At 41.6% G+C, this 26,624-nt stretch overlaps 1 protein-coding gene across 10 annotated transcripts in view; it reads right to left on the bottom strand.

The window, feature by feature from the left end:
• Positions 1-26,624, bottom strand: part of pard3ab (par-3 family cell polarity regulator alpha, b) — a 243,793-nt gene that overhangs the window by 118,468 nt on the left and 98,701 nt on the right. For 8 of the 10 annotated variants that reach the window (XR_014889531.1, XM_085254762.1, XM_085254765.1 and 5 more), the window contains exons 6-10: positions 12,566-12,654; positions 10,540-10,623; positions 6,188-6,313; positions 3,877-4,286; positions 577-716 (exon numbers count right to left, since the gene is read on the bottom strand). Coding sequence is in view for 9 of the 10 variants with exons in the window: in XM_085254762.1 (XP_085110888.1) it covers positions 577-716; positions 3,877-4,286; positions 6,188-6,313; positions 10,540-10,623; positions 12,566-12,654 (849 nt within the window). In the remaining variant the exon portion in view is untranslated. Of the gene's footprint in view, positions 1-576; positions 717-3,876; positions 4,287-6,187; positions 6,314-10,539; positions 10,624-12,565; positions 12,655-13,417; positions 13,721-26,624 lie in introns of those variants that run through there. The other 2 variants (XM_085254771.1, XM_085254769.1) reach the window with 2 other exon arrangements.

Raw genomic sequence — 26,624 nt, 5'->3', positions numbered from 1 at the left:
AAAAAAGGTGAAACACTCAAATCTCTTAATTACGCCTTTTGGCCGTGACAGAAAAGCAGCAACACTTTACATTTTTATCAAAGCGGCAGATGGTTCGTTTTCTAATTTGATTAGTCGATCAACTAGTCGCTTTAGCCCTAGTTCAAACAAAGTTTGAAAATGAGAAAAACATGAGGATAAAAGGATTGAAAGTTTTGGTGGAATAACCCCATACATTCAGAGCTGCACAGTGTAATCCTTTATGCAAATGGTTTGCAACGTGGGATGATGCAACTTCAAAAGCCGTTCTGTTTTTGCTGCACGAGATAGCGTGTGGAAGCATAGTCTTTGATTTAATTTCAGGATCCACATTTCCATTTAAAACAGTTACGAGAAAGGAATTTGTTACACTTCAGCAGATGGCAAGCAGCGTATATCACATATTTAAAATTGCCGTTTTGGAACGAAATCACCGTTCCTACGTGATGCACATCTACCTTCCAGATCACAATCGCCATCTAAGACTTTATTAAATGACTAAATTAAAGCCTCCTCACACACGCCTTGTAAAGCATTACCGCACTTTTCTGCACTTACCTCTAGCAACCTGTCTCCTGCCTTGAGACGGCCATCTTGGATAGCAGCTCCTCTAGGCAGGATATTCTTCACGTAGATGGGTGCTGAGCCCCCGATGGGAACATCCCGTGACGTTATACTGAAGCCGAGTCCCTCGGGGCCTGCGGGATGAGCGGGTGAATAAGTGAGGATGCAAAATCGAATGATAGGATCTGGTTTTATCTTGACGCACAGTCTCCTCTGTACCTCTGGATCTCAAGCTGCTAAAAATATGTTAACATTCAACTGATAAAACTCTCCTGTATCTGAGAGGGCAATAATATTGGCTGGTGTTTTGGGAGACATTTAGCTGAGAGTCAAGTGGGTTCTTTCATTAGGAGTAAAGGGTTGGTATGAATATAGTTGTCCCACCCGAGGGGAACACTTGACCCATTAACAATGAGTACCTCATCTCTTTTAATAGAGCACACTCCTAACCAGTTTTTCCAGCACCATCATCCAGTAACAAGTGGCCCACCTTACCTGAATTAAAGAGTGCGTCCCCCAGTGTCAGAGGAGATAACTGCAATCCACGTTAATAAGTGAGGCCATTGTTTAGGCCACTGTGAATTTACTACTGCAACATCGTGATAAACATGATCCGCCTGATTCTGTCTGATTCAGCTCAGCATGCAGCTGAATGATTACATCATACTTTCAGGAAATAATCAGTAGCATATCACAATGCTGAAAAAAACCAGAGGCAATATAATCAGCATTACAGCGACAACCGGTGCTGTAAATTTCACAATAAATGCCTCTCACACCATCATTTATGAAAACTGACTCTGTTTTGAGAAGAATACACCAACGAGTCTCTCCTTTCCCTCGTGACCTGGCCTATAAGGCACACAGTACCCCGAGATGTTGTTGATCTACATGTGCTCATTAACCTGTGTTTCTGTGGGCGGATTGCATTTGGCTTGTGTACGTTTGTAAGTTTTGCCTGCAACCTCGTACGAGTGCATCATTATGAGCCATTAGGAACGCAGGTCTCTGTCTCATATTATCCATATTCCTAGCAGACAAACAAACTATTTCCTATTATTGGGCAACTTGAAGTTGCAGGAAATGAAGAGAAATCCTCTACCCTGTCAGCACAGCACTTAAGTAGGTTTGTGGTGAATAATTAAAGTAGTTTGTACATTGCAGGGCAATGAAAATGCATGCTTTTAAAGTCTCAGTTTGAACCAGTCAATAATTACACGCAATTATGTTGTGCCAATAAGAAAGTTCAGCCTGAAGAAATGTAATACTTTTGCTTGATTTTTAATTGGAAATTGAAAAACAACCTGGGTCAAAAAAAACAACATGCATTACACAACAGGGTTAGGGAGCGGGTAACCAGAACTTTTCATCTGCAAATGCAATGCAGCTCTAAACCTTTCTACACAAAACCTGCAGGTCCAGAACAGAAACGTCTAAATGAGCAGGACCGGACAACTGCAGATACTGCAGGTAAAAAAAGCAGTGAATTAAAACTGAACTGAGCATTTACGGTCGTGAGTGGATGTCTGACACAGAGTTCTCTGCAGCATGTGTGAAGGAAAAAACAGCACAATGTCTGGTGTATTTCTCCAGATAATCAACATACTTGAGTAACTTCTCCCACATAAAGATTACTGTACAAGTGCTCAGAACTTGTGATCGTGTGATATGTTTCTGTAAATAAACCATTTGAACAGATATGTGTGTCAAAAAAAGTTAATATAAGAACAATGAGGAGCATTTTTGCTGTATAGGGGTTTTGGCCTTAATCCCCCCTGCCTGTCTGAATGAGCCGATGAAAAGAATAGCACAACACTTAGCCATCCTGTTTCACATCCTCTACCTAATCCCCTGCATTGATGAGCCAATCAACTTCCCGCAGACATTCGAGGTGCGGCATTAAACTCACCGGTAAATGCTTGTAGAGTTCCTGGCTTTAAACAGGGAGGAGGATCTTTAAAACTCCCATTAGCTTGATTAAGACATACCTAAGCAATTTCCTGTGCAGAAATAAGATTCTGTGATTGATTTTGATACTCCCTGGGATTTGCAAGGAGCCTGGTGTCTGATTCAAGCACATAAGAAATGCAGGAGCTTAATCTGCGCTCAAAGCTGTAGGCTTAAGTCGGTACTCAAAACAAAACAGATGAGCCAAACAGCCTCTTGGGAATCACTGTTAATCCATGTAAGTGTCTGCTCCAACAACAGCAAACAAAGGTGGAATGAGAAAAGATAACATCTTTGACTGTGAACATAGCAGATCTCCTGCCATATCATGCACAGAATGCAGCGTTTTCACAAGTGTTTTGTCAGCGAGAGGGCAGATGAGGATGAGAAGAGTGAAAAAAACCTGACAGAAGAATGGATGGTAAGAACTGTGAGTCAGGAATTTTTAAAAAGCAGCTGGACGTTTTTATGTTTTATGTTCTGGCTTGATTCCCGCCCCATGAGAGAGGACAGGTTTGGGTGAAAACTTCAACGGGCATATGGTGCAGCCCTGTCAGACTCTTTGCTGTGGCATTTGACAGTGCACGGGGACGAGCGGCTGCTTAGCAACAAGCTCTCTGGCCCTGAGACCTGGCACCGACACCTGGAATCCTGTTGGCAGAGGTTTGCACCACCTGTGTCCACTGTCAGTCAAAGCGTACACCAGGATCCCTGCAGCTTTGCAGTCCTAACGTCGCCTGTTGCTCCACATTTCCATCTAAGCAGATGCTGTTTGCTTTTATCACCCACTTTTTCACATCTTACATCAGTACGGATAGCTCTGGATGGGGTTTTTAAGCCTCTTACAGCCTCGTTCACATATTCCACGCTTCCGTGCTTGAACCATCTTCCAACAGTGTTCCTACACTTGCTTGCAAGGAATCGGGAAGCTGCTTGTTTATTGGGTAGAAATAAAAAGGTTAGACTGATGCTGTGTATTCCTCTAAATCTTAAAAAGCCAGAGAAATGCACAGCACGAGAAGAGACTCACAGATCCTCTGGAAAGAGTCTCAGTATGCTTCAAAAACAACACCAAACCCAACCCTTTTACAGCCGCTAGGATGACTTTGCTTTTTTCTTCCTCAGAAACAATAAAGATCTTTTCTGATGATGAAAGCTCCAAATGTTTTTGTGGATCATGTGTTAATATTTACTTAACAATGAAAAACTTAACCTCATGACATTCTAAGACATAATTAATGTTAATAATAAGCTTATGAGACTAGTTATGGTTTATGATCTATTATCTTTGAGTTGAAACCATCACTAAGGCAGAGTTTGTGCGTTTTTGTGGAGATCTCTCCTCACCTTTCTTTAGCTGAATGCTGAGCCTCCTCCCGACTTTTTTCGTATAGCCTCCTGCTGGCGTGGAATTCATCCCCTTCTGCGGTGAATGGGCGTGACCTGTCGGGGGCTTGGCCGCAGAAACCGCGGGGTGAAGCAGAGGGGGGTAACCGTCAGTCGGCTCTGAGAGCACATGGGGGTACGGCTGGGAGTGTGGGTGCGTTTGGGAACCGTGCCGGGACATCCGCTGTGGCGTGTGGTCGATGCCTGACACAGTGCTGCCGCTGAGGGAGTCGGGGCTGAAACGGCCCGAGGCGTACACGGGGTTCCTCTCAGCGTGGGACAGCTGCTCGTAGTGGGCCTTCATCGATGACGGCACCACGTGGAACATGATGACCGGAGAGCGCATGGCTTGACGGAACATATTCTGGGCTCTGGGATAAAGACAGTGGGAGGAAATTTGCCAGTTTTACGATGGTTTAAGGACATGGAGAGAACAAAGGATAGACACAGAGGCAAAACTCAACATACTTAACAATCAAGTGCAATACTTGTCTGTACAAACTTGCCAAGTGGAGCACTCCATCTACCCAGTGTCTCTCAAACACACACACCCAGTCGTACTATATATAAAATCCATCTTCGCCCACCTGAACATTCTGACATGTTAATTAATACTCATTGCCAGCGTGAGCGGCTCTAGAAAGTGACTGAACCCTCCCCAACAGCTCCATCGCATAATCCCCTCATTTGGCTCCAGATGAAGGAGACCTCCAGTCGTCGAATACTTTGCAGAAAATCCTCTTTTAAAACCCCTTCGGTCTGAGCTCGTGTACATTAGGTGTGAATGGAAACTTATGTTGGCTGTCAGCGCCCTGTAAAACCAAAGCCTTGTTAGCGCCACCTGTTTCAATAAAGCAAACGTGGGTCCCCTGACAGCTGAACAGACGTTTGAGAAAATGCTAGGCCGCGAGAATTTCTATCGCTCCCCCTCCATCCCCAGACCGATAACCAAAAGTCGCGCTGCCGAAGAATTTCTTTGTGAAATTCCGGGCCTCTTTTCCCAGCTACCAACAACCTTCCCTCAGGGGGACGGTCTCGTCATGGTGTCTTTACAATTTCAGGCTGGATTGAGTGTCGGAGGAGATGTAGTCTGCCCCCTTATGAAAATAAATAACAAGAGCAACTGTTGCACTAATGCACTTGTCGCAACACTATGTATGGAAGCTTTATTCCCACCCATCACATAACTTGTGGCTCCAACTGTGGGAATGGCTGGAACATGACAACATGACCGGGATCCAGGAGTTTGTTGGTTCACCCAAATTATTCTTATATACCTCCACTCATACTTTTGGTGCAACTGCTCAATTTCTACCCAGTAAACAGATCTGACAGCATATTCCTGGTATTATCAACACAGGAATTCTGTGTCATGTAAGAGATAATACTAAAGTAAAATCCCATTAATCTCCATTATAATGAGGTGGTAGCAAAAGTCTCAAAGCCTGAACTTATCAGAAACCAACCAATATGATCTGTGTGACTAGATTCTGATTTTATTAGTTTGTTAAATGGGGAAATATATGTTTGACTCTTTACGTTTCGAGGAACGGTTAAATCCACCAAGACGCATCTATACATGGTCACATGTGGGTGGTACTTTGCATAATAGGTGTCTTACATAACGTTCATCAGTTTGGAGCAGCTTATTGCATTTAAAACATGCATATACTTTTCGTATAAATGTAATGCTGGCAAAAAAACATCGCAAACAAAAAAGCATCGCTGCATTGCAGATATTGCATGTACTGTATACACAGCATATAGGCTCTCATGCATCATACGGGATCTAGAAAATGGGTGGATGTGTGAGTTTGGTTAGGCAGGGAATAAAAGCAGGAGACATGAACAGCACTGAAAAAGGAGAAGCTGTGAATTTTAGGAGATTTATTCCCATTCCTTCTGACAGAAGAAAAGAGAAAGTAGTGAGAGTAGGAGTCCAGTAGAGCTGTTACTGTTACTGAAACACAAGGGAATAAAGGCTAAGAGGATTGCAGGAACGACTTGAGGAATTGAGGCTCTGACCTACAGGAGTTAAGTAGGGAAAGGTTAGCTTAGCACAGTGACAGGCAGCAGAGGAGACTGTGCGCCGGCAGGAGAGGGAGTAAAATAGGCATGAGGAGAGAGGAGAGCAGCCAAAAAAAGAAGAAGAATGTTTCAGACTATGGGTATAAAAAGCTAGGGAAGAGGCGATGGTGCGAAAAAGCCATTCACACAGGAAGACCAGGGATCAGCAGAGCTCAACAACGGCTCCCGTGAGCTGCAGTCTTACTGTTCAAATCTGATGTTTCGCAGGTCTCCGTTATTGATACGGACGATACAGTCGTTCTCCTGGAAGAGGCCCTGCTGCTCGGCCTTCCCTCCTCTCTCCAGACGCTTGACCAACAAGCCAAGAGTCCTGAAATGTTCAGAAGTTCATGTCAAGAGGATGCAGTGTCTGTGGACTCAACATGGCTGTTAAAACACTGTGGCCTGCACAGCCGGGTGAAGAATACACTAGGACTTTTTTGCACACTGTATAAAAGCTGGCTAAGAGTCTTTGTCCTTGTGAGGGGTTATAAAATCTTCGCTTTGATATTCGATATAGTTTAGATTATTCTGACCACAGAAAATAATTCTCTTTTTTATTTTAACAATCCCTCTTCCCGTGGCCAGATGGTTATTCAAGAATCATCAATGTGAAGCTAATGAAAAGCCCTTTTTTTGGCAAAAAAGACAGCTATGCCTAATTGCTGCCTCTGCTTCATCATGCAGTACTAGTGAAGAGAGCACAGTGTGGTCCTGTCATTTGCATCATCAGTGTACCAATGAGGCTTATGAGAGAAAATAGTCGCATCACATCAGGGTGCTTTAGAGGCTGTGTGTGGGGGAGGCATCTATTCAAAGGCAATCAACACATTCAAAACCTCAAATGTAGTTCTGGTCGGGTTGACGCTTTGCATGTGTTAATTTTCGAAACTCTTAAGCTCCTCTGTCCTTTTTCTGAATACAAAGTAAACAGAGTGGTTTCTGAGAGGAATAAAAAAACAACAGTATTAAAGACTGATGGCAGACAGTAGCTGGTATATCACGCTGTAGCTCTTCAGCCATGCTGAGCTTCAACGCTTGTCGCTCTGTAATCCAGTGTGGCAAACTGGCTTATGACTCCCCGCACAGCCACAGCGAGGGGCTAACTTCACCTGAAAGGGCGCTTTTTGGATTATAGACCAGAGAACGAGGAAGAAAATCAGCTATGGGTAGGGAAGACGGCGCGACCCTAATCGAGTCTTCTTCGGCATACAGCCCGTGTCTGAGAGCATCAAGGATTTTTCGAGGGTAGTGTGAGCGAGTGTTGCCTAGGTAAATTGGGTTGATTTTAGGCTTTAATACTTGCCCTCGCCTCGGGTTTATAACTCAATATGAATGAGAATGTGATTACTCCGGGGGGCAGAAAAGTTCAGGAGTTGAAAAAGTTCAGAGACAATTCGGCTGATTGAATTTGAGTGAGAACACAATGTGATTTGCTGTGGAGGGGCCCATTTCTCTGATGAAAGCTGGGCATCTTAATCTTGGTGAACCACCCAAACTGACATTTCCCCAATAGCAGAAAAGCACATTATAAATGTGCTTTTAGGCTGATTACATTGGGCAGAGAGAAAAGTGATATGATCTTGATTTTCAATAAAGTACAACGGAGACTTTACAGTCAGTGATGGCATTTGGGAGTCTTAGTTTAGACTGATACGTAGAGGAAGTCTGGGAATAGGGCTGTTTGATATCGGATGACGATATAAAATCATCTATCGTTTCATTTTATGCTATCGTTTGTTTCGTGGTGTCGCAAAATAAACTGTTTACGGCAATATTTTTTCATCGTTTGGATGGTCACTGTAGTGGCTATATTTCTTAAAGTTCTCTCTTTCTCTTATATTTAATATAACCACATTACGGACGGACAAGTCCGCGTGTTTATTTTCCACATAAACCTTTCACAATAGAGCTCAAGATCCTGTTGAGACTTTTCAAAATAAACTGAAAATACGTGAAAGAGTATGCAGCGTGTTTACGGATGAGAAGCAAAAAAAGAGGCGTCAGGTGCTAAAAAATAAACCTTAGACTCAAACGTTAGAACAGGCTGTTCCCCGCAGCACGCCGTGTAATAAATACTCACAAAGAAAACGGCGGCCGTTACAACTTATGTCTAAAAATGTGTCGTTTTATGCATCGGTTAAAACACTCGACTCCAGGTACACGACGCACAGCTGGAAACACTTCAGGCAAGTCGAACTGCCCGAGATTCACAGAATTTACAGAAAATGTTACATTTTTGTGATTTATATCGTTAGCGGGACGATAGATGTCTTATATCGGGATATGAGATTTTGGTCATAGCGCACAGCCCTATCTGGGAATGTGCGGGGCTGCGGTTGGCTGGTGGGAAAATATCTGAGACAGGAAATACCTTGGCACTATGACATTATATTAGACCTAAATAACCTGGTCAGTGCTGGGGTTTATGCTTTTTTTTTTTTTTTTTTAAGGTCTACATGTAAACTTCAGCTTTAAAACTATGCAGACAGCTAGCTGCAGGGGTTTGGCTCTATAGTTTTGTTATAACCTCAAAGGCATTCATGATGTGGATCTTCAAAAACCAGATGTGAAATTCCACTAATTCCTTCAGAGTTTCGTTCCATGTGCGCTTCTGAATGAGAGCGTATAGATGTGTGTGTTGAGTGCACTGCTCAGTGTATTCTTTAAATAATGTAAAGCTGATGTGACAGCAGCCACAGAGAAATAAAACGGTCACCTGCAAACCCCAAACAGCCATGATTAATCACTGTAAACTGGCAAATTGCTTCATGATGCCGGCATGAAAACCACTGTGGTCGCGCATGTGTGTGTGCGTGCTTGTCATTCAGCCTGTATGAGTGATGAAGTTATTACACTTTGCCACCAAAGAGGAATGTGTGGCATGCATGGGCATTACTGTGAGGGAGTGTTTCTGAGGTAATGCAGCCCGCTTCTCTCCAGGGGTTTTGCAAAAAATCAAAAAGGCCAAATTAACACATTTCGTGACATTTGTTACCAGAAACCAAATTCTACCAAAGAGAATTTCTTTTATGAGACTACAATAAGGCTGACAAGTCATCAGCTAAAGTGGGCAATTTTCTTTTTTCCTATTTTCTTTTCTTAAATATAAAACCTGTCAGACGTGTGCCAGTGGCAAAAACTAAAACTATAAGTGAAAAGATATATTTAAAAAGAAAAGAAAGGCAGAGACCAAATGTTTGCAAAAAATCCTAATTAAACGCAGCCGATTAGCAGAAAGAATTTAACATAATGCTACATGTTATAATTGTGTTCTGCATCGTGTGTTGCTAACACTTTCCTGTGGAACCCCAAATACATAAGAGTCTGATCTTTATAGCGCTTTTGTGTGCTCTGCAGTGCTATCCATCAGTCTAGATAGTTATGCTGTACTTTGGCCAGTTTTTGAGATATTGGCTTTCGAAATGTGATGCAGCACAGCAAAAGCCAGCCAAGCATGAAGACTGAGAATCCAAAAACAGCCGAGCAATGACGCAATCAAGAAAAAACACATTCTTTACATCACCATCTGCAGACATGTCTCAAAACTATGATCAAAAAACGGTTTATTGAACAGTTTCTGATGCATAAACTGCAAATAAACGACTCGATATTTTGCCCCAAGTCGTTGTCCAGCAAACTTTCTCATCTATGAAGGGAAAACACTCGGCTCGGGTGCAAAGTGGACCAGCAACATCTGTCCCCTCTTAGTGAGGCCAAACTGGAAACACTGGAAAAACTGGACTGTGGCCATAGCACAATTTAATTTAAACATAGTGGCGTTTTTAATCAAAAGTACAATACTTTATAAATAAGTTGCCACAAACTAAACCACATTTATAACTAAAGCTTTTAGGCATATTCATGAAGAAATTTTACAATTTTATGACATGCTGTATTAAAAAAAGTAAACAAATAAATGAAAACTCAAGACCAGTGTGATGGCACAGGGAAAAAAAAGCAAAATCAGCAGGAATGTCTTTATCCAGAATTCATGATCTGCTTACTTAAAGACAAAAAAAATCCCCACAAACTTTGCTATGAGCAGTTACCTACAGGAACTCATTTCTTGCTGTATACATCCGCCTAATGAGGCGCAGCTACTGTAGCTAATCTTACAGCTATTGCTGTCAATATTTACGTCTTGTAACACTGTCATGAATAGATGCATGCAAGTTGGTAGAAGTTGGTTAGAAAGAAAGTTCCAACATGGAACTTGATACATTAAATGTATTTTCTGGCTGTTTGAGCATCATAAGGCTACTGCAGCTGGACTGCAATATATTCAAGAGCAATCAGACAGATGATACCCCAGAACTGGCAACTGGTATCAAAAGAATCTAGATGGATAAAAAGCACTGCAGGTCACAGAACAAAAAAAAGGCTGAATTGGGCTGAATTGGCCCTTTGCGCACACATATTTTAAATATCTAAGACCTTTATGCAAAAACCTGTTAACGTAGTTAAACCCGTGGACACCATGTCTGAATGGCCCTAAGATTTATTTTCTTCTAGCCTGTCTGAAGAGCACAGCGGTTCTGCTCTGGTTGTTTTTACCTGCGGTCCCTGCCACTGAAAGGCACCACGTGGATCCCCAGGGGCCCACCGTCGTTTGACACCTCCACCAGTTTGACAATGTCTCTGGGATCGGAGACGGATGAATGACAGAGAGAGACGGGGGTGGGTAGGGGGGTTGGGGAGGAGGTGCGGGGTGGAGATCAGAGGAGAGGGGTGACACCATGTGGGCAAAAATAAAAACAGGAAATGAGGCAATGAAGACAGAAACATTATGACAAGAGCTCAGTGGTGCAAACAAACAAATAAAAATAGAAGTCAGAGGAGACAAAAAGCACAATAAAACAGAGCAATCCAAAGAAATCAAACACATGTACGGGAAAACAAAAAAAAAAGGTTTTCAAAAAAACCCTCACACCCCCAATTCGGACTTAAGATGCTCTTCAGAGGGTGTAATGAGACAAATGCAGTGTGTTTGCTTTTTGGTGCGTGGGACCTTAATCCTACGACACATTAATATCTGTGGAGTGGAAAATTGCCCTTTCAAAGCCGGAATTAAGCTGCATGTAAGCGAATGGGTGCTGTTTGAAGTTGTACACAGTGGGGTAGAAACTGAGTGTTAATTAGAAAGTTCCTAAACCAAATGGTACAGAAAACAATCAAGTCAAATCAATGTAACCGCACCACACAGACACATTTAACATCCACTTATCCAAGAAAGAAATATGTCAAAATTTGAAATTTAACACTGTAGCACTAATAAGTTCCCTAAAGAGGAATTCAGCTTCCTCTGCTCTGCTGGAAAATCTCTTCTGGCAGCACTGAAATGCACAGTCAAACTTGGCAAGAAAAAAAGAAGAAAGGAAGCAACTTCCTGACAAGATGCTGGATCAACATATCAGGTTCCTTGAGAACAAATGGTACATGTTACTCAGATTTGAGAGGTGTGTGCATCAGCGACTTGACAAACAAGATATGTTTGTGCATTTCTGCAGAGGTAGTTTTTTTTTTTTTTAAAGCACATCTGATGTCCTTGAGTAAGCAACAAACCAAAACGTTCCAAAAAGTTCTACAAAAAGCTCAAGTTTACTGATGTTTTTGGCTTTTGCATGTAGAAACTGAAAACAGCGACGGGGGAGACCTAATAATGAAAAAACTGACAGAAAGTTGCATTCTTAAAGCATTTATATGTAAATTAGAATGTGTGCTGATATCCATTTAAAAGCAAAGAAAACCCAAAACAGTTCCAGCTATTTGCATTTCTGAGGCTGACCATACACTGGCAAATATTATAAAGATGCAAGATCTAATCCATCCACAGCTTTGATACAACGACTATGATTAGCCCAGGGAAAATGGGCCCCTTACTGACAACTAAGAGGCAGGAGAAACCAGAGTCTCTGGGAAATCACAGGAATAATAATACCATACCTGCATATTAAACTGGAAGCATGCAATGGAGCAAAATAACAAAACAAAACACAGTTGTTAATAACAGAAGCTGAATGGGTTAGTGCGTGGGAGAGCTCTGATGGCGAGACGAGGATCATTTTGCTCCCACAAAAGAGAATTATGTAAATCAGAAAGCAGGGCTGAAAATGACATTTTCGACAAACAAACCTCGGCTACAATATAGAACCTGCTGCTTTAGCTTTTAAGTGCCTATTATGTGAAGAAAGCAAGCGGAGAACAGATTTACAACGGTCAACTCTGAAGAGATATTCTAGTCTCGAACAACCAAAGTTGTTACTTCTTCGTGTTAGGTTGTGTCCATCATACTTAACACTGCACGTACCAGGTTGCTGAGATGAGGAAACAGTATCGCAGTATTAGCAAGACATCAGGCGCTGGCTTACAGAGGTGTGGCGACACCACAAATATTGCAAGTTTCAGCCAATACATTTAGTTTAAACACACATAATTCAATGTATAGTGCAATTATTGACCAGCAAAGGTTGAATGATCTTCTGGTCAGAGTTACTTGGAGAGGATGAGATTGACAAAGCTGCGCGTCCTCTACAACCATCATTCTAGCGAAGGCAAAGACGCTGATCAGCGAGTGACTTACTCTAGTGACCTCACAGCAGTGTGGTCAATGGAGTCAGCTCGGCCAACAGGCTCAATCCGTCCGTTTTCTTCTTCTCTTGCCGCTTCCTCCTGGAACGAAACAAAAGGAGAGAAAAAAGAAGAATTTGGTGTGAGTGACACTCAAAAAGCACAAGAAGACTTGAGCCTGAATCTCTTTTACATAAACAGATTAATCTGAAACATTCAGCTCAGCCACCAGATTACAAGTGTGAGGTAGATGAATCCTGTTTTAGTTCAAGGACTGAATGATGTCCATACGACTGTTGGCAACACACACCCATGACTAAATGTCTGCAGGATGAAACCGCATACACAATTTTCCAGTTTCTCTTGCCAGCCAATGAAGTGGTTGACAGTCACTCACATTATCTATGCTTTACAGAAAAATGATGTTGTCAACAGGCTACACAGCATTTTCTGCCACTCCAGTTGGTCCATATGTCACACTGGGCACTCGTGCTCGGCCATGAGTTGGCCAACGTTCACGTCAGTTGAATGCAGTCCAAGAAGCGTATGGTTTCTCACAGACCTCAGATGTGCGGCTATGATCTAGCAGCAGGTTTTCAAGACAGACTTCAGAGATCAGGAATGCATAACCGGCGTGTCAACGTGTTGAAAATGTGTCAAGTTAGAGAACCGAACCTCCGTTATATCTTCAGGACCTAGTGTCATTTCCTAGTTGGTACAACAAACAGACAAGACCACGATCAACGCTGCTGGATTAGGCCATTTACGAGCCAATATTCCTCACCCATCTTGTTTCCTGCCTTTCTGTTTGCATGCTGACACAAAAACAGTGCCGTCCACCACCCAAAAAGTCTTAAATGCAAACCTGATGTGGCCAAGAGGAGCAGACCAGAGGAGGTTTTCCACAGCCATAAAAATACATGCCCTTTACAGCCGTACGCCATCAAAATTACATCGTCTTTGTTCTCTTCTTGTATTAACTGTGGACACTTTGTGCGTGTCAGTTTGGACAGGGAACTTGACATTCATGACACACACGCGTGCACAAACACACACAAGGTGCACCGAGAGGAGAAAAATGAGAAGCAGAGAAAGAAGGTCATTAAAATTTCAGGGCGACATTGGAGAGGAGAGAGGAGCGAGCGGCCGCGGCAGCAGAGGCGCAGGCCTCCCCGGCAACTGGCCTCATCAGTATGAAAATGAGCCTGCTGTTACCGTGGCTGCCGTACGGTTGCCATGACACTTTGGTTGCCTTGAGGACATGGAGCTACAGGGCAGCACACGAGTGTAAGCATGAGTGTGAAGAACTTTCGGCTGCTGTCTTTTAATTTAAGTCGTCTTCTGCCAGCCCGAAGTGCTGACTGTAACAGTGAAAACAGAAAAGTCAACAAACGTGACAAATGCAGTATACGCATTATTTACAAACAGACAAAAACCTGAATTGTCAAGGACTCTAGATAGTTAGAAAAGTTACAGGAATTTAGATATTAATTAAATGTCTTTTTATATTTACAGGGATACACACCTGGGACTCTGAGGACGTACATTTCTTTTATTTTACACCTTGTTTTGTTTTGGTCTATGCCATCCAGGGACCAGGTTAGGAATAAGCGTTCAAACACTAATGACTAATGCTGAAATCTAATGCGTCTCATACTTGGTGAAATCGTACAATTCTGGGACTCCACCCATTAAAACCACTGAGCACCTCTAATTGAAATTTAGCTCATTTCACCATGCCCACCTCTAAATTTCCCAGTGCACTCCCAGTCTTCCTGCTAATAAAGTGTGGCTGTGTGGAGCTTTAAACCAGACAACCTCTGTGTCAAACTGACCCAACTTCAATGTCAGGGCCAATCGCTGGCGATTTGACTAATACACTGAGACAAAACCACACTAGGAGCATAAGCATTGCTTTGCACTGAACTTTGCACCCTGAATTCTTCCAGGTTAGTCCATCAGCACCAAGATTTACTTTAACCTCATGAAAAACCTTTGGCCAAACCATCACATACAATTATTTCATCATGCAGTGGGAAACACTGATGAAAAACAGCATCTTTTACACCACATGAGCAAAACCACTGCTGACCACATTGCTTTTAGCAAGATTTGGTTTTGGTCACAGATTTGGCTACCTGTGACCGTTTTCTATTCTAAATTTGAAGAGATGCATAAAGCTTAAACGTTTTGATCCATAGACATTCAGCTTTCTGTTTCAGGATTTAGTTTTTCTTCATATCAGCTTTGGCACTCGACTTCCCTGCCACTTATAGCAGGGATCATCACACATCAGCTCCTTGTTTCAGCGTCGAAAGAGGCTTTTTCTAGCAACTGTTCAGAAAATCCCCTACCAAAAAAAGTACTGCTTTGCAAAAATTGTAATTGTAATTGTTGTTGAGCTAACTGCAGAACAAACGTTTCGCAAGAAATAAAAAAGGGCTTACTTCTAACATTATTTCTGAAAATCCCTGAATCCCCCCAAAACAAGGTATTGAAAACATGATCATTAGTGTAATAACACAAAGTATAAATAACGTGCTTTTTACATCGAAGCCATTAGCCAGCTAACCTCTCCATGCAACATTTATTTAGCATCCAAGTCAACTTTTTATTCATTCCACTGACTCTCTCTGGGTTTTTGTACAAGACATGATATATGCTACATACAGTGCAGAATAGCGCAGGACAGTCTTATGTCTCATCGCTGTTTTGCCCAATTTGTGTGTGAACAAGCTGTGCAACACAATGCAGTTTACACAACCACCACCAACAGTAATACAATTGATTGGAATTGGAATCACTGATCTTCCATCACATATGCATCGATAAACAACAGCAAACATGTTAGACATGCTGACAATTTGTAATCCATCCATCCCCCTTACAGTAGTGCAGCACTTACAACTTAGACAACTGCATCATAAATGCAATAAAGTTTCAGTGCTATATTCTGCAACTTTTAGTGTGGCTGTATCTAATAATATTCAATATTCTCTGCATCATCAAATAAGAAATTTAGTTCAAAAATGGCTCAATGAAGAAGAACATTAAAGTGTTCTGCTTCAGTCTCCTGGATACAGAGTTGATAATATAAGCACTATGGGGAACACTATAAAGAAGCCAGCGTGGCTCTTAAAAGAGCTCTCTCTGATCGGTGGAGAGAAGCACCGAATTCCAAGTTTTTTACATGATCATAAAGAAGTTATGTAATAATAATAATATTTTAAAAGAGAACATTCTAATGTGTCATTTTGACATTGCAGAAAAACTCTTCTATAAAATGGTGCAAACCTATGATCTAATCCTCCACTGAATATTTGCCAAAACCATGCAGCCTTGTTCATGTGCGCATTAGAAAGAAAACACACAAAAACCAGAGCAAAAAACCCAGCAGGCAGAGAAACAATAGCACCTCAGAGCGCCTAGTCCTAATACTATTCAACACTTATCAGGAGATGAGGAAGTGAGGCAGGGGGACATCAGAGGGGGGAGAGGAGTCGCTATCTGGGGAAGACCAAATGAGATCCACATTCATCACAGCACACGCTGTTTTATTTCATTAGAGGAACAAAATGAGAGACATTTATAAAAGACAAAGTGTGCCGGGAAGAATGTATTAACAACATCATATTATTCATTCATGGCAACTCCCATGGGCTAATGTGCATAGATGGATTTGCCAGTTGTCGTCAAATAACATCAACACAATAGAAAGTTTACTAGTGAAACATGGATAACGCCATCTGCTGATGAACTTTCTGTGAAATGACTGAAAGCTTCAAAAGAGATGATGGGAAGAGACGTGCAATTAAAAAAAAAAAAGGAAGTACTCGCTGTAAAGAAAAAAAAACAAAAAAAAATCGTTTTTCTCAGACAATTTTGGCGACAACTTGATTCGACCGGTTTAATGGAACAAATTTTCTTTTTACTTCGGCATCCTTTTCAGAAGTCCAGCTGGAGACACTCTGAGAGGCATCGCCACACTTTGCAAACCACACAATCAAGACGTCGCCCATTCCCGTTGCTGGGAGGGGGCCGAGCGAGCAAAGCAAAGGATAGAAGCATTAATAATTCAGGGTCGAGTTGGGGGGTTAATGGCTAGCAGGCAGACAGGCAGGTACGAGGGCCGGCGGCCGATGTGTTTTCCAGCCGAGTCATTGCTTGTTTCCTGGATGTGGAAAAGTAGAGGCAGGCAGGCAGTTTTCAGGCCCGGGGGCTCATTAAAGATTAATAGGAGAATCCATTGGGGTCTGTCCTTTCTATCTCTCAGACTAAATGAAGTGGTCTGCACCTGGTGTGTATGCATGGGAGGGAGACTGAGTGGAGTATTGCTGCACTTTAATGAAGTGTTGCCCACTCCCCTGTCCTGCCACTTTGACCATACTGTCACTTACGAACTGATGCGAATGCACACATAAACACACACGCAGACAGATAGAGGAGTGAGTGTTATTTGCAGAAACGAGTACAACTTTCTGAAGACGCTAACACAAATCTGCAGAGACGTGGCAGAAATGTTAAATGTGACAGTGAAGCGTAAATGTTTAAAATCAGTAACAACCGTAGTTACAGTCATTTGTGGCATCGTACCTGGATCCTTTCATTTCTTTGAAACTCGCATTAAAATTTTAAAATCCCGATCCATTTAAATATGAATGATCGTGTCTCCGGAGTACGGAAAGTTTTTGATCATTAGGTTTGATGTTAAAGCTTCCCATCATAGTGACAACCTCTGAGAAAGACTTCACAGGAAGTGCTTTGAACTGGTGCAGCGGTGAGAAGCGTTGATTTGCTTTGTCAAGCTGACTGTTAGCAGTGCCAATTAAGTCAAGTCAAAGTTTTAAAAAAAGAAAAAAAAAAGAATCATACAAAGTGGCGCCTCACATAAAAATCAATCTTTGCAAAATGCTGCATTTTTAAAATCAGTAAAAATAAACAGCCGGTTCAGGAATAATGAAATTGCCTTTATGATGGCCTTTAGCAAAGTATAAATAAAGCTTTATATGCACACAGGCAGGCTAATCAGGCATTCTGTTCTTGGCAATTTATTTTTTAGATTTTAAAAACAGAATAAGACTATATCAGGCTGCCTGTGTTCAGTTGCAACCGCTGGTCAACATCCATGACCTGTCAACTTAGGTGGTCTTATATGATTAGTGTTACATACTGGCTACTGTGCAGCAAATATGCAGTTTTAAACAGTAAAATTCAAAAGGGCACTCCTTAAAATCTCAAAAGCCAACGATAAAAATATAAATATATCACAAAATATCATCAAAATATAGCACCTTTTTATTTTCAGTTTCATTATGATACGAGGTCTAAATCTTTACTTTTAAAAACACTTACAAATGAATGGTGCTCATTAATATGTGATTGCCTCTGTTTTATTTCAAAATGTCATAGATACATGCAGTTATATTGCACAGTCCTATTACTTCGATGAACATTCCTTTTCAAGATAACCAATGCTACATTAAAACACAAGCACACAAACATTTATCTGTGTTAACTGGTATCTGTGTCCTCTCCAGCAGAACTCCATATGTTCCCAACCGGATGAAACACTGAACTAAAGACTATAAATTAGCCTTAACCTTTAACCTCTAACCTGAAAGCCACCACACACCATCTGTGGCTGACAGACAGATGAAAGTTAAAGGTGGACTTCAAATAAAGCTCCAGACCATCTTTGCAGCATTCGGTCTTCTGTGAGCTCAACACAGCTGCTGTAAGCTTTTAAGCTCTTTTTCCCCTCATGGAAAAATCCTGTAACGTTGGAGATAATGATGTGATAGACTTTAAAACAGAGAACTGGTTTGTTAGCATTAGCACTTTGCCTAAAATAACTCAAGCAGAGCAACTCATACACAAGGCGAAAGTGCTTCAATAGAATGAGAATCTTTCCTTAAAGACAGACAATAACAACAACACCACAAAACCACTAATAGTTTCTGGGGCCGTGGCTGTGTGACCCTTTCAGGAGGAAATAAAAACAACAACAACAAAAAAACATCTACTCAATTTCTGGGTGAGTTAGACAACAAATACAGACAGCTTCAGATTTTCACCAGAACATTTACTGAAAGCACTCAAAAGGTTCATTAGAGGCCACCTGAATGAACTCACACATTTCATCACGTCAAGGGATGTAATGATCAAACATGGCTGCACATGACCTTCGATGTCTTATTCACATTCTGGCAGAGAGGAGGCAAACATCCAGCTGAGAGGATAAAAATAGCAAATAGTAAAAGAACACTAGCTCATCTCATGTTCAGCTTTACTAGCTTTAAACATTTGATGCAGGATCAAATAAACTCGTGTCCCTGATAAGTTTGATATTGTGCTGCACACAGTCCAATCCATCCTGACACAGAGACGTATAATGAATGCTGATGCTTGTCTCCGTGCAAGACCACAATGCATCATTAAAAGCAAGCTTTCAATTACAGATCCCTGCACTAATTCAATTAGTCTCCTTTGAAGACACTTTGATAATGGGATCCAGACGGGCGGACGGCATCGTCAATAACTCGAGGATTTATTGAGCCAAGGGGACGTTATCGGAGTTTATATCATCCCGGCAGCCTGTCGCGGTGCTACACAAGGAGAGGAGAACGCTACGTGTTCGCGTGAATTGTGCGGTTTTGCATGAAGGGCATATTGAAAAATATATAGAAGATTTCAAAAGATAACGTGAAATTTTGAATGTATTTCACTTTCAAGGACTTTACTTTATCTTTAGTGTATGCATCTTTGTGGTGTCACTTCTCTTAAATCCTGGCACAGAGAAGGATTTGAATATTTTTCTTGCTCTTAAATGAGTCCTAAACAATTTGCTGTAAGAGTTTCCCGTATTTTGACATGGCTGAACAGTTCCTCCAGTGTAAGGGGAGGAAATGTTCCCTTGTTCTAGTGAGTGGTGCTTGTTAAAAATGGAATAACAATATTTTATTGTGTTTCTGTATTGAATTACAATGAGTGTTAACTTAACTGGTCCTCCTCAACTTTTAAAAGCTTGTTTTGCCTGATCGTTTAAACATAATATGAACAAAGACGACCTTAACTTCAATCATTTGAGTTCCTTTGGTCTCAGCCCATTTCAGTTGCTTTGGGACCATTAAACCGGTTTATGGCGTCATGCTATCTGCCCATAGGTTAATGTTGCCATTGGGAGGTCACCCAGTGGTTTTTGAAGTCCTGCTTTGAAGCCTCGGTTTAGTGTGTGCATCTTTTTTTGTTTTGTTTTTTTACAGCCTGGGTGGAGGGCAAAGTGCATCGATACACTGTATTGGTCTAACATACAGAAAACAGATACCAGCTCATTTCTGCTGAGCAGCATACAAATGAAATCCTGTATGTTCTATTTTTGGTGGACTTGCTCAGGCTTTTGTCAGATAATTGCATTAAATGTATCCTATAACACCAACACCACAAGCATGGCTGTTTGCCCAGTACAGTGATTCTAATTAGCCGAGCAGAAAGGTAGCCGCATGCGTTAGCATCCACCTGTCAGTTACAGCAACCATGACATATATAATGCAAACTTTCTATAGCCAGCGATGTTTTTGTATCAAACTGTAACATGTTTATTTTATTTCATTTCTGCTCTTGTGAGTCTACGTGGACCTTCTTGGTTTTGTAGCCTTAGTCAGGTTTACAGTGTTATCCAACACTATTAGGATGAACTAGACCACATATAGTAAACCAGGCCCCACATTAAAGTTCAGGGTTCAGCGTTAATAAGATGAAATCGGCTGCATTTCTTTGGTCACGTCTGTTATCTCTGGGTTCTGTGTCTGCAGCGCCAGGCTGGCATGGATCGTTTCCCCCAGCTCAGGATTATTTCACAGTGACTCAGTCCCAGCCAGCTTTCCTTTGTTGCCAAACATCCCCATCAGTTTGATTGATCTGCGTAGTTCTCTCACCGGCTCCTGTGAAAGCGTTAACTTCTATTCAATAGCAACAACACGTCCATTCACCAGATGTGGGCACATTATCTTCAACCCATCCTTGCACTGCCACAGCTTTACGATGGTCCCATCTTCAAACTGTTGGGTTTCAGGCGTGGTTGGACTGGTGGCAGCCGTACTACAGATTCCAGCTCAAAACTAGGAGATGCAGAGACCGTTATTCCTCAAGAAAATTCCTTATGCAGGAAAATTCTGTGCCGGTTACAGTGCCATCACTCCCAATCCACAGTCACCTTCTTTGAAATCATCTCCCTCCCTCTTAATGCCTCTTTCTAAAGGCCTGCTGATACAGCGCACTTCCAAAACACTCTCTTGTGAAGGTCGTTTGCACAGTCTCTGATTGTGACCCTTATCAAAGAAGCTACTTTTCCTTCTTTCAATGCAAATATAATTCTTTCTTTGAATGTAGAGGTCATCCTCATCAACTCTCCATATCTGATGTCTCCCGATGAGCCCGATGAGGAGGAGTGTGTTTGACGGGCTAAATGATTTCTCAAGGCCAATCTGCAGAATAGTCACTCTTCTCATTTCTTCTCTATATTTGATGGTTTCAGGTAAAATTATCCTGTGTGTTTTCTTCTGATTTATACACGTCTCACAGGGCTGGATTGTAAGCCCTTTATTTAGACCGGTAAATAAAACATTAAAAAACTCATCCCCTCCTTGATCTTACTTGATCCTCCAGAAGAGTGTGTAAATGTTTATATTTTCCATTTTAATGTGTTCAGCTTTCCTGATGGTAGGATATTTTTCTTCTTTCTCCTGGAAGGAAATCTTCCCTTCTTTTTTTATAATGTATTTTTTTCGATGTCCTCCCTCTGCTGCGCTCTTGTAACCTCGAGATAGTCATAACATTTTTATAACTTTGCAGACTTTTAACTTTAACTCTTTTGAACAAAAGTATTGTGTTAACTCTTTAGGTTATTCCATTACTGCCAGTCCCTAACAGCTCTAGGTCCCCATGGTTCTGGTGAAAGGCCTTTGCAGAACAGTGGAGACTATGGTGACTGTGATTTTCTAGGTAAATGTACAAAATCACATTCCAGAAAAGTTTAGGTGTCTTTGAAGGCCAAAAAAAAATGCTGACAGTAACGGCACGTCCTTTCCTCGGCCCCGTCTCCACACATACAGCACTGTTTCTGCGACACTCATGTACCTCATGGAACTACAGGAGGCAGCAGTAATATCGGCGCGCACAAAATGAGACTTCCAGCACTTCCTAAATTACCGCAGAGCCGCTGTAGCAATCCACTTAATTCAACTGCAATTTCTCCGATCCAATTCAATCAAAGTGGCTGGGGTTGGTGGAGGGGTATCAGCGCACCAAAATATGCAATGCAATTTACTCAAACATAATAGACAATGGAGGCCTCATCAGGAATCAAAGCAATTTCAAAACTCACATTTTAGAAGAGATGTCCCCTAAGAGCTCAGTCAGTCTCGTTTGAAGTAAATTTGTGGGTTGTGTTAAAAACGCTCGTATTGTGAGTCTGACTGAAGACGCGGAGGAGGGCAAAGGGGAGGGTTTCCCTTTTAAGCCAACTTTATTCCTTTCCCAAAGTTATCAGATGTAGTCTACAAGAAAAATAAGTGAATACAAAGGTTACAGAGAGGTGTATCAGTATTCCTCCAGAGATTGAAGGGGAGATGAAGCGAGTGATGGGACAGAGAAATGAAAAACTACAGAATAAAAGGAACAGTAGATTGAGGGAGTGACTCAAAGGATGACAGAGAGGCAGATAGCGAGACAGACAAAAACGCATTACACGAGGGACAGAGAGCCACGACAAACCTCGTTCAAAGGATGACAAATGACACTTTGAAAACTCCCAGCTATAAATCTGAGGGGATTCTGAGATCTTCTGACATTTTACAATTTCACACTTTTGGCTGTCAAAACAAAAAAGAAGCTGAAAGTTTGAGGTTCTCCGGATGTGTCAATCATTCAAACGGAGTATTTAGAAATACTAAAGGAGAGTCGCACGAGTGAGCTGGAAATACCACCAGGGGGTTAACTATCTAATGTTTGCTGTGGGGGTTATACCTGCCATTGTCACTCCTGAACACATCCTGAATGGTGACGCGACATCCACTGATATGAGCCACACAGAGTGGAGGTGCGAGAAACAGGAGGAAGAGCGAATGTGTTCGACTTTAAACCATATGCATCCCATATGGAGAGTCGAAATATGTGGCAACTGGAACAGATCAAGCCTACACACGTTGCACTTACTTGCATATATAAACTTTGAAGTGCAATTCATTCCATGTAGAGAGCAAATAAAGGGGATGGGGTGCATATGCGTATGTTGCAAAAACGTGCTGCATAAAAGTAACGAGGCACGGTGCCATTGCTGAAATTTTTGCTGTTGCGCGTGTCAGCTTCTAAAGGTTTTAACTCAGGAAGCTAATCAACATGAATGCTCAAAATAATGAGCAGCGCAAGCATGTTCAGTTGGACAGAAAAAACACAGACTGAGTCTGCTGAGGAGGGCTGCGTAATTCTTTTAAACTGACCTCCCGGGCTGATTAAGCTGCTGATTGATCTTTTAAAAGTCACGAAAGAACTGTCAACTTCAAACATACCATGATTCTTTGCATAAACAGTACATACCAGCTGATTACACTGAAGCTTTCTGAGCAAGCTCTGCACTAATGCAGCATGTTCAAATCTCTGCAAGTAAGTTCAATTTCAGACAAATATCCTGACAGAGGAAGGAAGTGGCGAACACGTTTGAAGCAATATTTACTTCCTGGACATTCTAATGGTGTTAGCGCAACGAAGCGTCTTTTATGTTGGTAGTTTTCTAAAATTATTCACCTGGAGACAGAACACAGCTGGAGTGGCGAGGGTATGGGGAATGTTTTAGAGCATGAAGAGTAGATATCATTTATAACAAAATAATCAGATAATGAACCCAAGTACTTCCTGATGTTACAACGTCAACCTTTTAGCTGCCACAGTAACAAAAACCCAAACAGCGTTTTCTTTATAGAAATTTACGTCAAACTTGAAGAAGTTTTTATTCATTTGTGTGCTTTCATCAGAGGTCTTAGAGCTACCGCAGGTCTAATCTTCGTGGTGTATTCGCCATATGCCCTTACAACAGAGCAGCATGGGCCGTGGCCAGTCACACAGCTTGTTATGTGATGCACCATTTACCAAGATGACACTCCCGATAGAGCCGCTGCAATAGAGCAAAATAACAGGTAAAGCTGACCAAACTACCCCTCTGAGAGGAAGGGAGCTATAGATAATAGTGACAAGAAACACACACACACACACACACACAGCGGTAGAGATGTCAGATTGAAAGCCATTATTCTGACTGACTCAAACTGTAATGGCTGCAGCTGAGAAGAGTGTGTCTATATAAACAAGTCAAGGGGAAAAACAAAACTTCTCCCTATCGTCTCCCTCTGGCTTTTTCCTTCCTGCAGCAATGCGTTCGGTACCTTCAGCAGAACTTCTGTAACTCTCACAGCACCGTTGATGAGTCAAAAACTTTAGCTGAGCTATGACTGAATATAGTGCATATATAAGAGTGTTTATTCTTACTATTAAAATTCAGGGAACTGTAATTTAAATTAAGCCCCAATTTCAAAATTTGATAATTTATTTTTACATTTTAGAAAAATCCACCTAGGGCTTACAGCATGTCACACATTTGAAATTTTTTGGTCTTGTCAACTGATGATTTGCATTTATTATAAAGTTTTCTGCATGTTCTGGACCCTTTCTGGACAGAAATCAAAACTAAGCTAATTAACAAATTGAAATTCTCGTGTTTTGCAAATGAGGGCAAAATGAATTAATTTGTAGTGAACTGGCAAATCACTCTGGAGGCTAAAGCCCAGGGATGAAAAAAAGTTTCATCTATATTCACTATTACAGTTTTATTCAGATGGTTAGAAAAATGCACTTTGAACCTGCTTGCAGGTTTTGAGATCAGCTGTTTTGGATGTGTACTCGTCGTCCTTCATTTCAGGACAATCTGCTCGACTCTTCGGTGGGCAGGTTTCATTTCCAGAGCACAACAGACGTCAATAATCAGCTCTGTCTCTCTTTTGTCAGATCTCTGATTCTCCTCTGATAACAGCTGGCACCTGCTGTTGTCATCCTTCTCATCTGTCTTTGATCGTTTTATAGACCGCCGATAAACTCTGTTGCTCACGGAGCCCGTAGAGCGCTGCAGATGTACAAAACTGAGATCCTTATCTTGGATTTCAGTCTCTGCTGTATGTGTTTCTAACCCTTCCTGAACATCAACAGGCAACAGGTGGATTAAGTTTTGAGAAAGAGCTACCATCTGTCCAACCAGCGCAGGTCTCTTTTAGGTGTAATTACTTCTTGGTAGCAGGTGAGCAACATGGAATTACATGCTCGCGTGTGTGCCTGCAATGTCCTGACAGCAGCTTGCAGCCTAAGATGGAGCTCCCTTTGGGAAAACTGTGTACCCACAAGAGGGGGAGAGCTGTCTTTCATCTCTCCTCCGTCTCTCTGTTCTGGCTCTCTCCCTGCGTCCCTCCCGGCTGGAAAAGATCTGGGCTCCCACAGCTCTCTGTCATATTAAAACCAAAAGGTGATGAGGAGTGGAGGACCAAAGAACAGACAGAAAGAAAAGAGAAATGAGAGGAGTCAAAACAAAGGGACTGATGTGAGGACGGGATATAAAGAGCAAAGAGAAGAGGAGGATCAATAGAGAGAGATGAGGAGCGGGATCTGTGAGAACGGAAAGATGAAGTGAAATGGAAAGTTTTTTGGAGTTACGATGTGTCGCTCTAAAAAAAGCTGACGCTAATTCTACTCAACTAAACGTCTTCCTGATTGAAGCAGAGGAAGAAAAAAAGAGGAGGGGGGTGTTTAAGCAAAGAATTTGTTCAATCAACAGCAGCGGAAGCACATGTCAAATAAACAATGATGAATATGTGAGATTGGATTTCACACGTGGAGACGTTTGTAAATGAAGGACGGAGACATGCAAGTCAAACACGGGCGGTTATTCCAGGTGGCTTTGAGGCTGTAAGCGTGATGTCCTTGTCCTTCAGTCATGTGTGAAAGAAACTGTTACTGTAACCTTCTTATTATTACAACAGCAACATCACTCCTCCTCAGAGGCCTTTAGAAATACAGGAAAAAGAATAAAATGAAGCCATCTCTCTGTGTATGAATATAATTAATAAAAACAACTCCTCCCACGGAACATGAAACAACTACTACACAAAATTAACAACCACACTGCTTAAACAAGCTAGCAATAGCTGGTCACAACCAGCAGACCGTCATTTCAAGGTCACTTTGATCATGTTTGGCTAAGTACATAAACATCTGAGACTTCATTCTCACAGTTCAAGTCTGTTTAAAGTTGAAACATGAGCTGCAGAAAGGCCAGCTTTGGCTCTATGGGAACAATACAGAATTAAAAGAAATTTCTGTAAGCACATGTGAGCTGGCAATGGGACTGATAGCATTATTCTGCTTTTAACCTCATGATCATTGAGATGGATGATAAATAACTGCCAGTATGTTAACACTGCAAGCTCATGGAGATATTCCATATACTTCCTGGATCGTATTTCAACTTCTCACAGTGTAAGAAGAGCCTCCTGTTAGACATAGCCAGTCTTGTCACAATACCAGATTACTAGATATAAATGAATTTAATCTTTTGTTCACAAGTATGTGAAAGAAAGAGGAGGTGGTATGACAATTAGGTAGATATGTCCTTAGATAGTAAACATGCCATATTACTCTGTCATTAGTTACAATTGCATAACTGGCAATATGTCAGTTACTTGACACATGCCTCTTTGTTCTTATCTTTAGCTCTTAAAAATCAAACCTTTTCCTCTGTGTGCGTTTTGTTTTATATTTGTATTATTTGACTGTAAGATTCCCCCCAGATATGCACCCAGACCTGGTGACTGTGTGAAAAAGGCAAATAAAAGATTTCATCTTCATCTTATCTAGCAAAAATTAAGCCAGAATGAAGGTGCAGTGTGCGAAAAACAAAGTACACTCAATGATTTACAACTTGTAGAAGTCCCTTTAGCAGTAATAGCTTAAAGTAAGCATTTTCTGTGCTCTTTTCA

Source organism: Mchenga conophoros, linkage group LG18 (genome assembly GCF_057382185.1).
Source record: "Mchenga conophoros isolate Kocher_MC1m ecotype Shallow Benthic linkage group LG18, M_conophoros_male_GT1.1, whole genome shotgun sequence".
Lineage (NCBI taxonomy): Eukaryota > Metazoa > Chordata > Actinopteri > Cichliformes > Cichlidae > Mchenga > Mchenga conophoros.
Note: the sequence above shows the minus strand (reverse complement) of the source record. Positions and strands in the feature narration are given on the sequence as shown.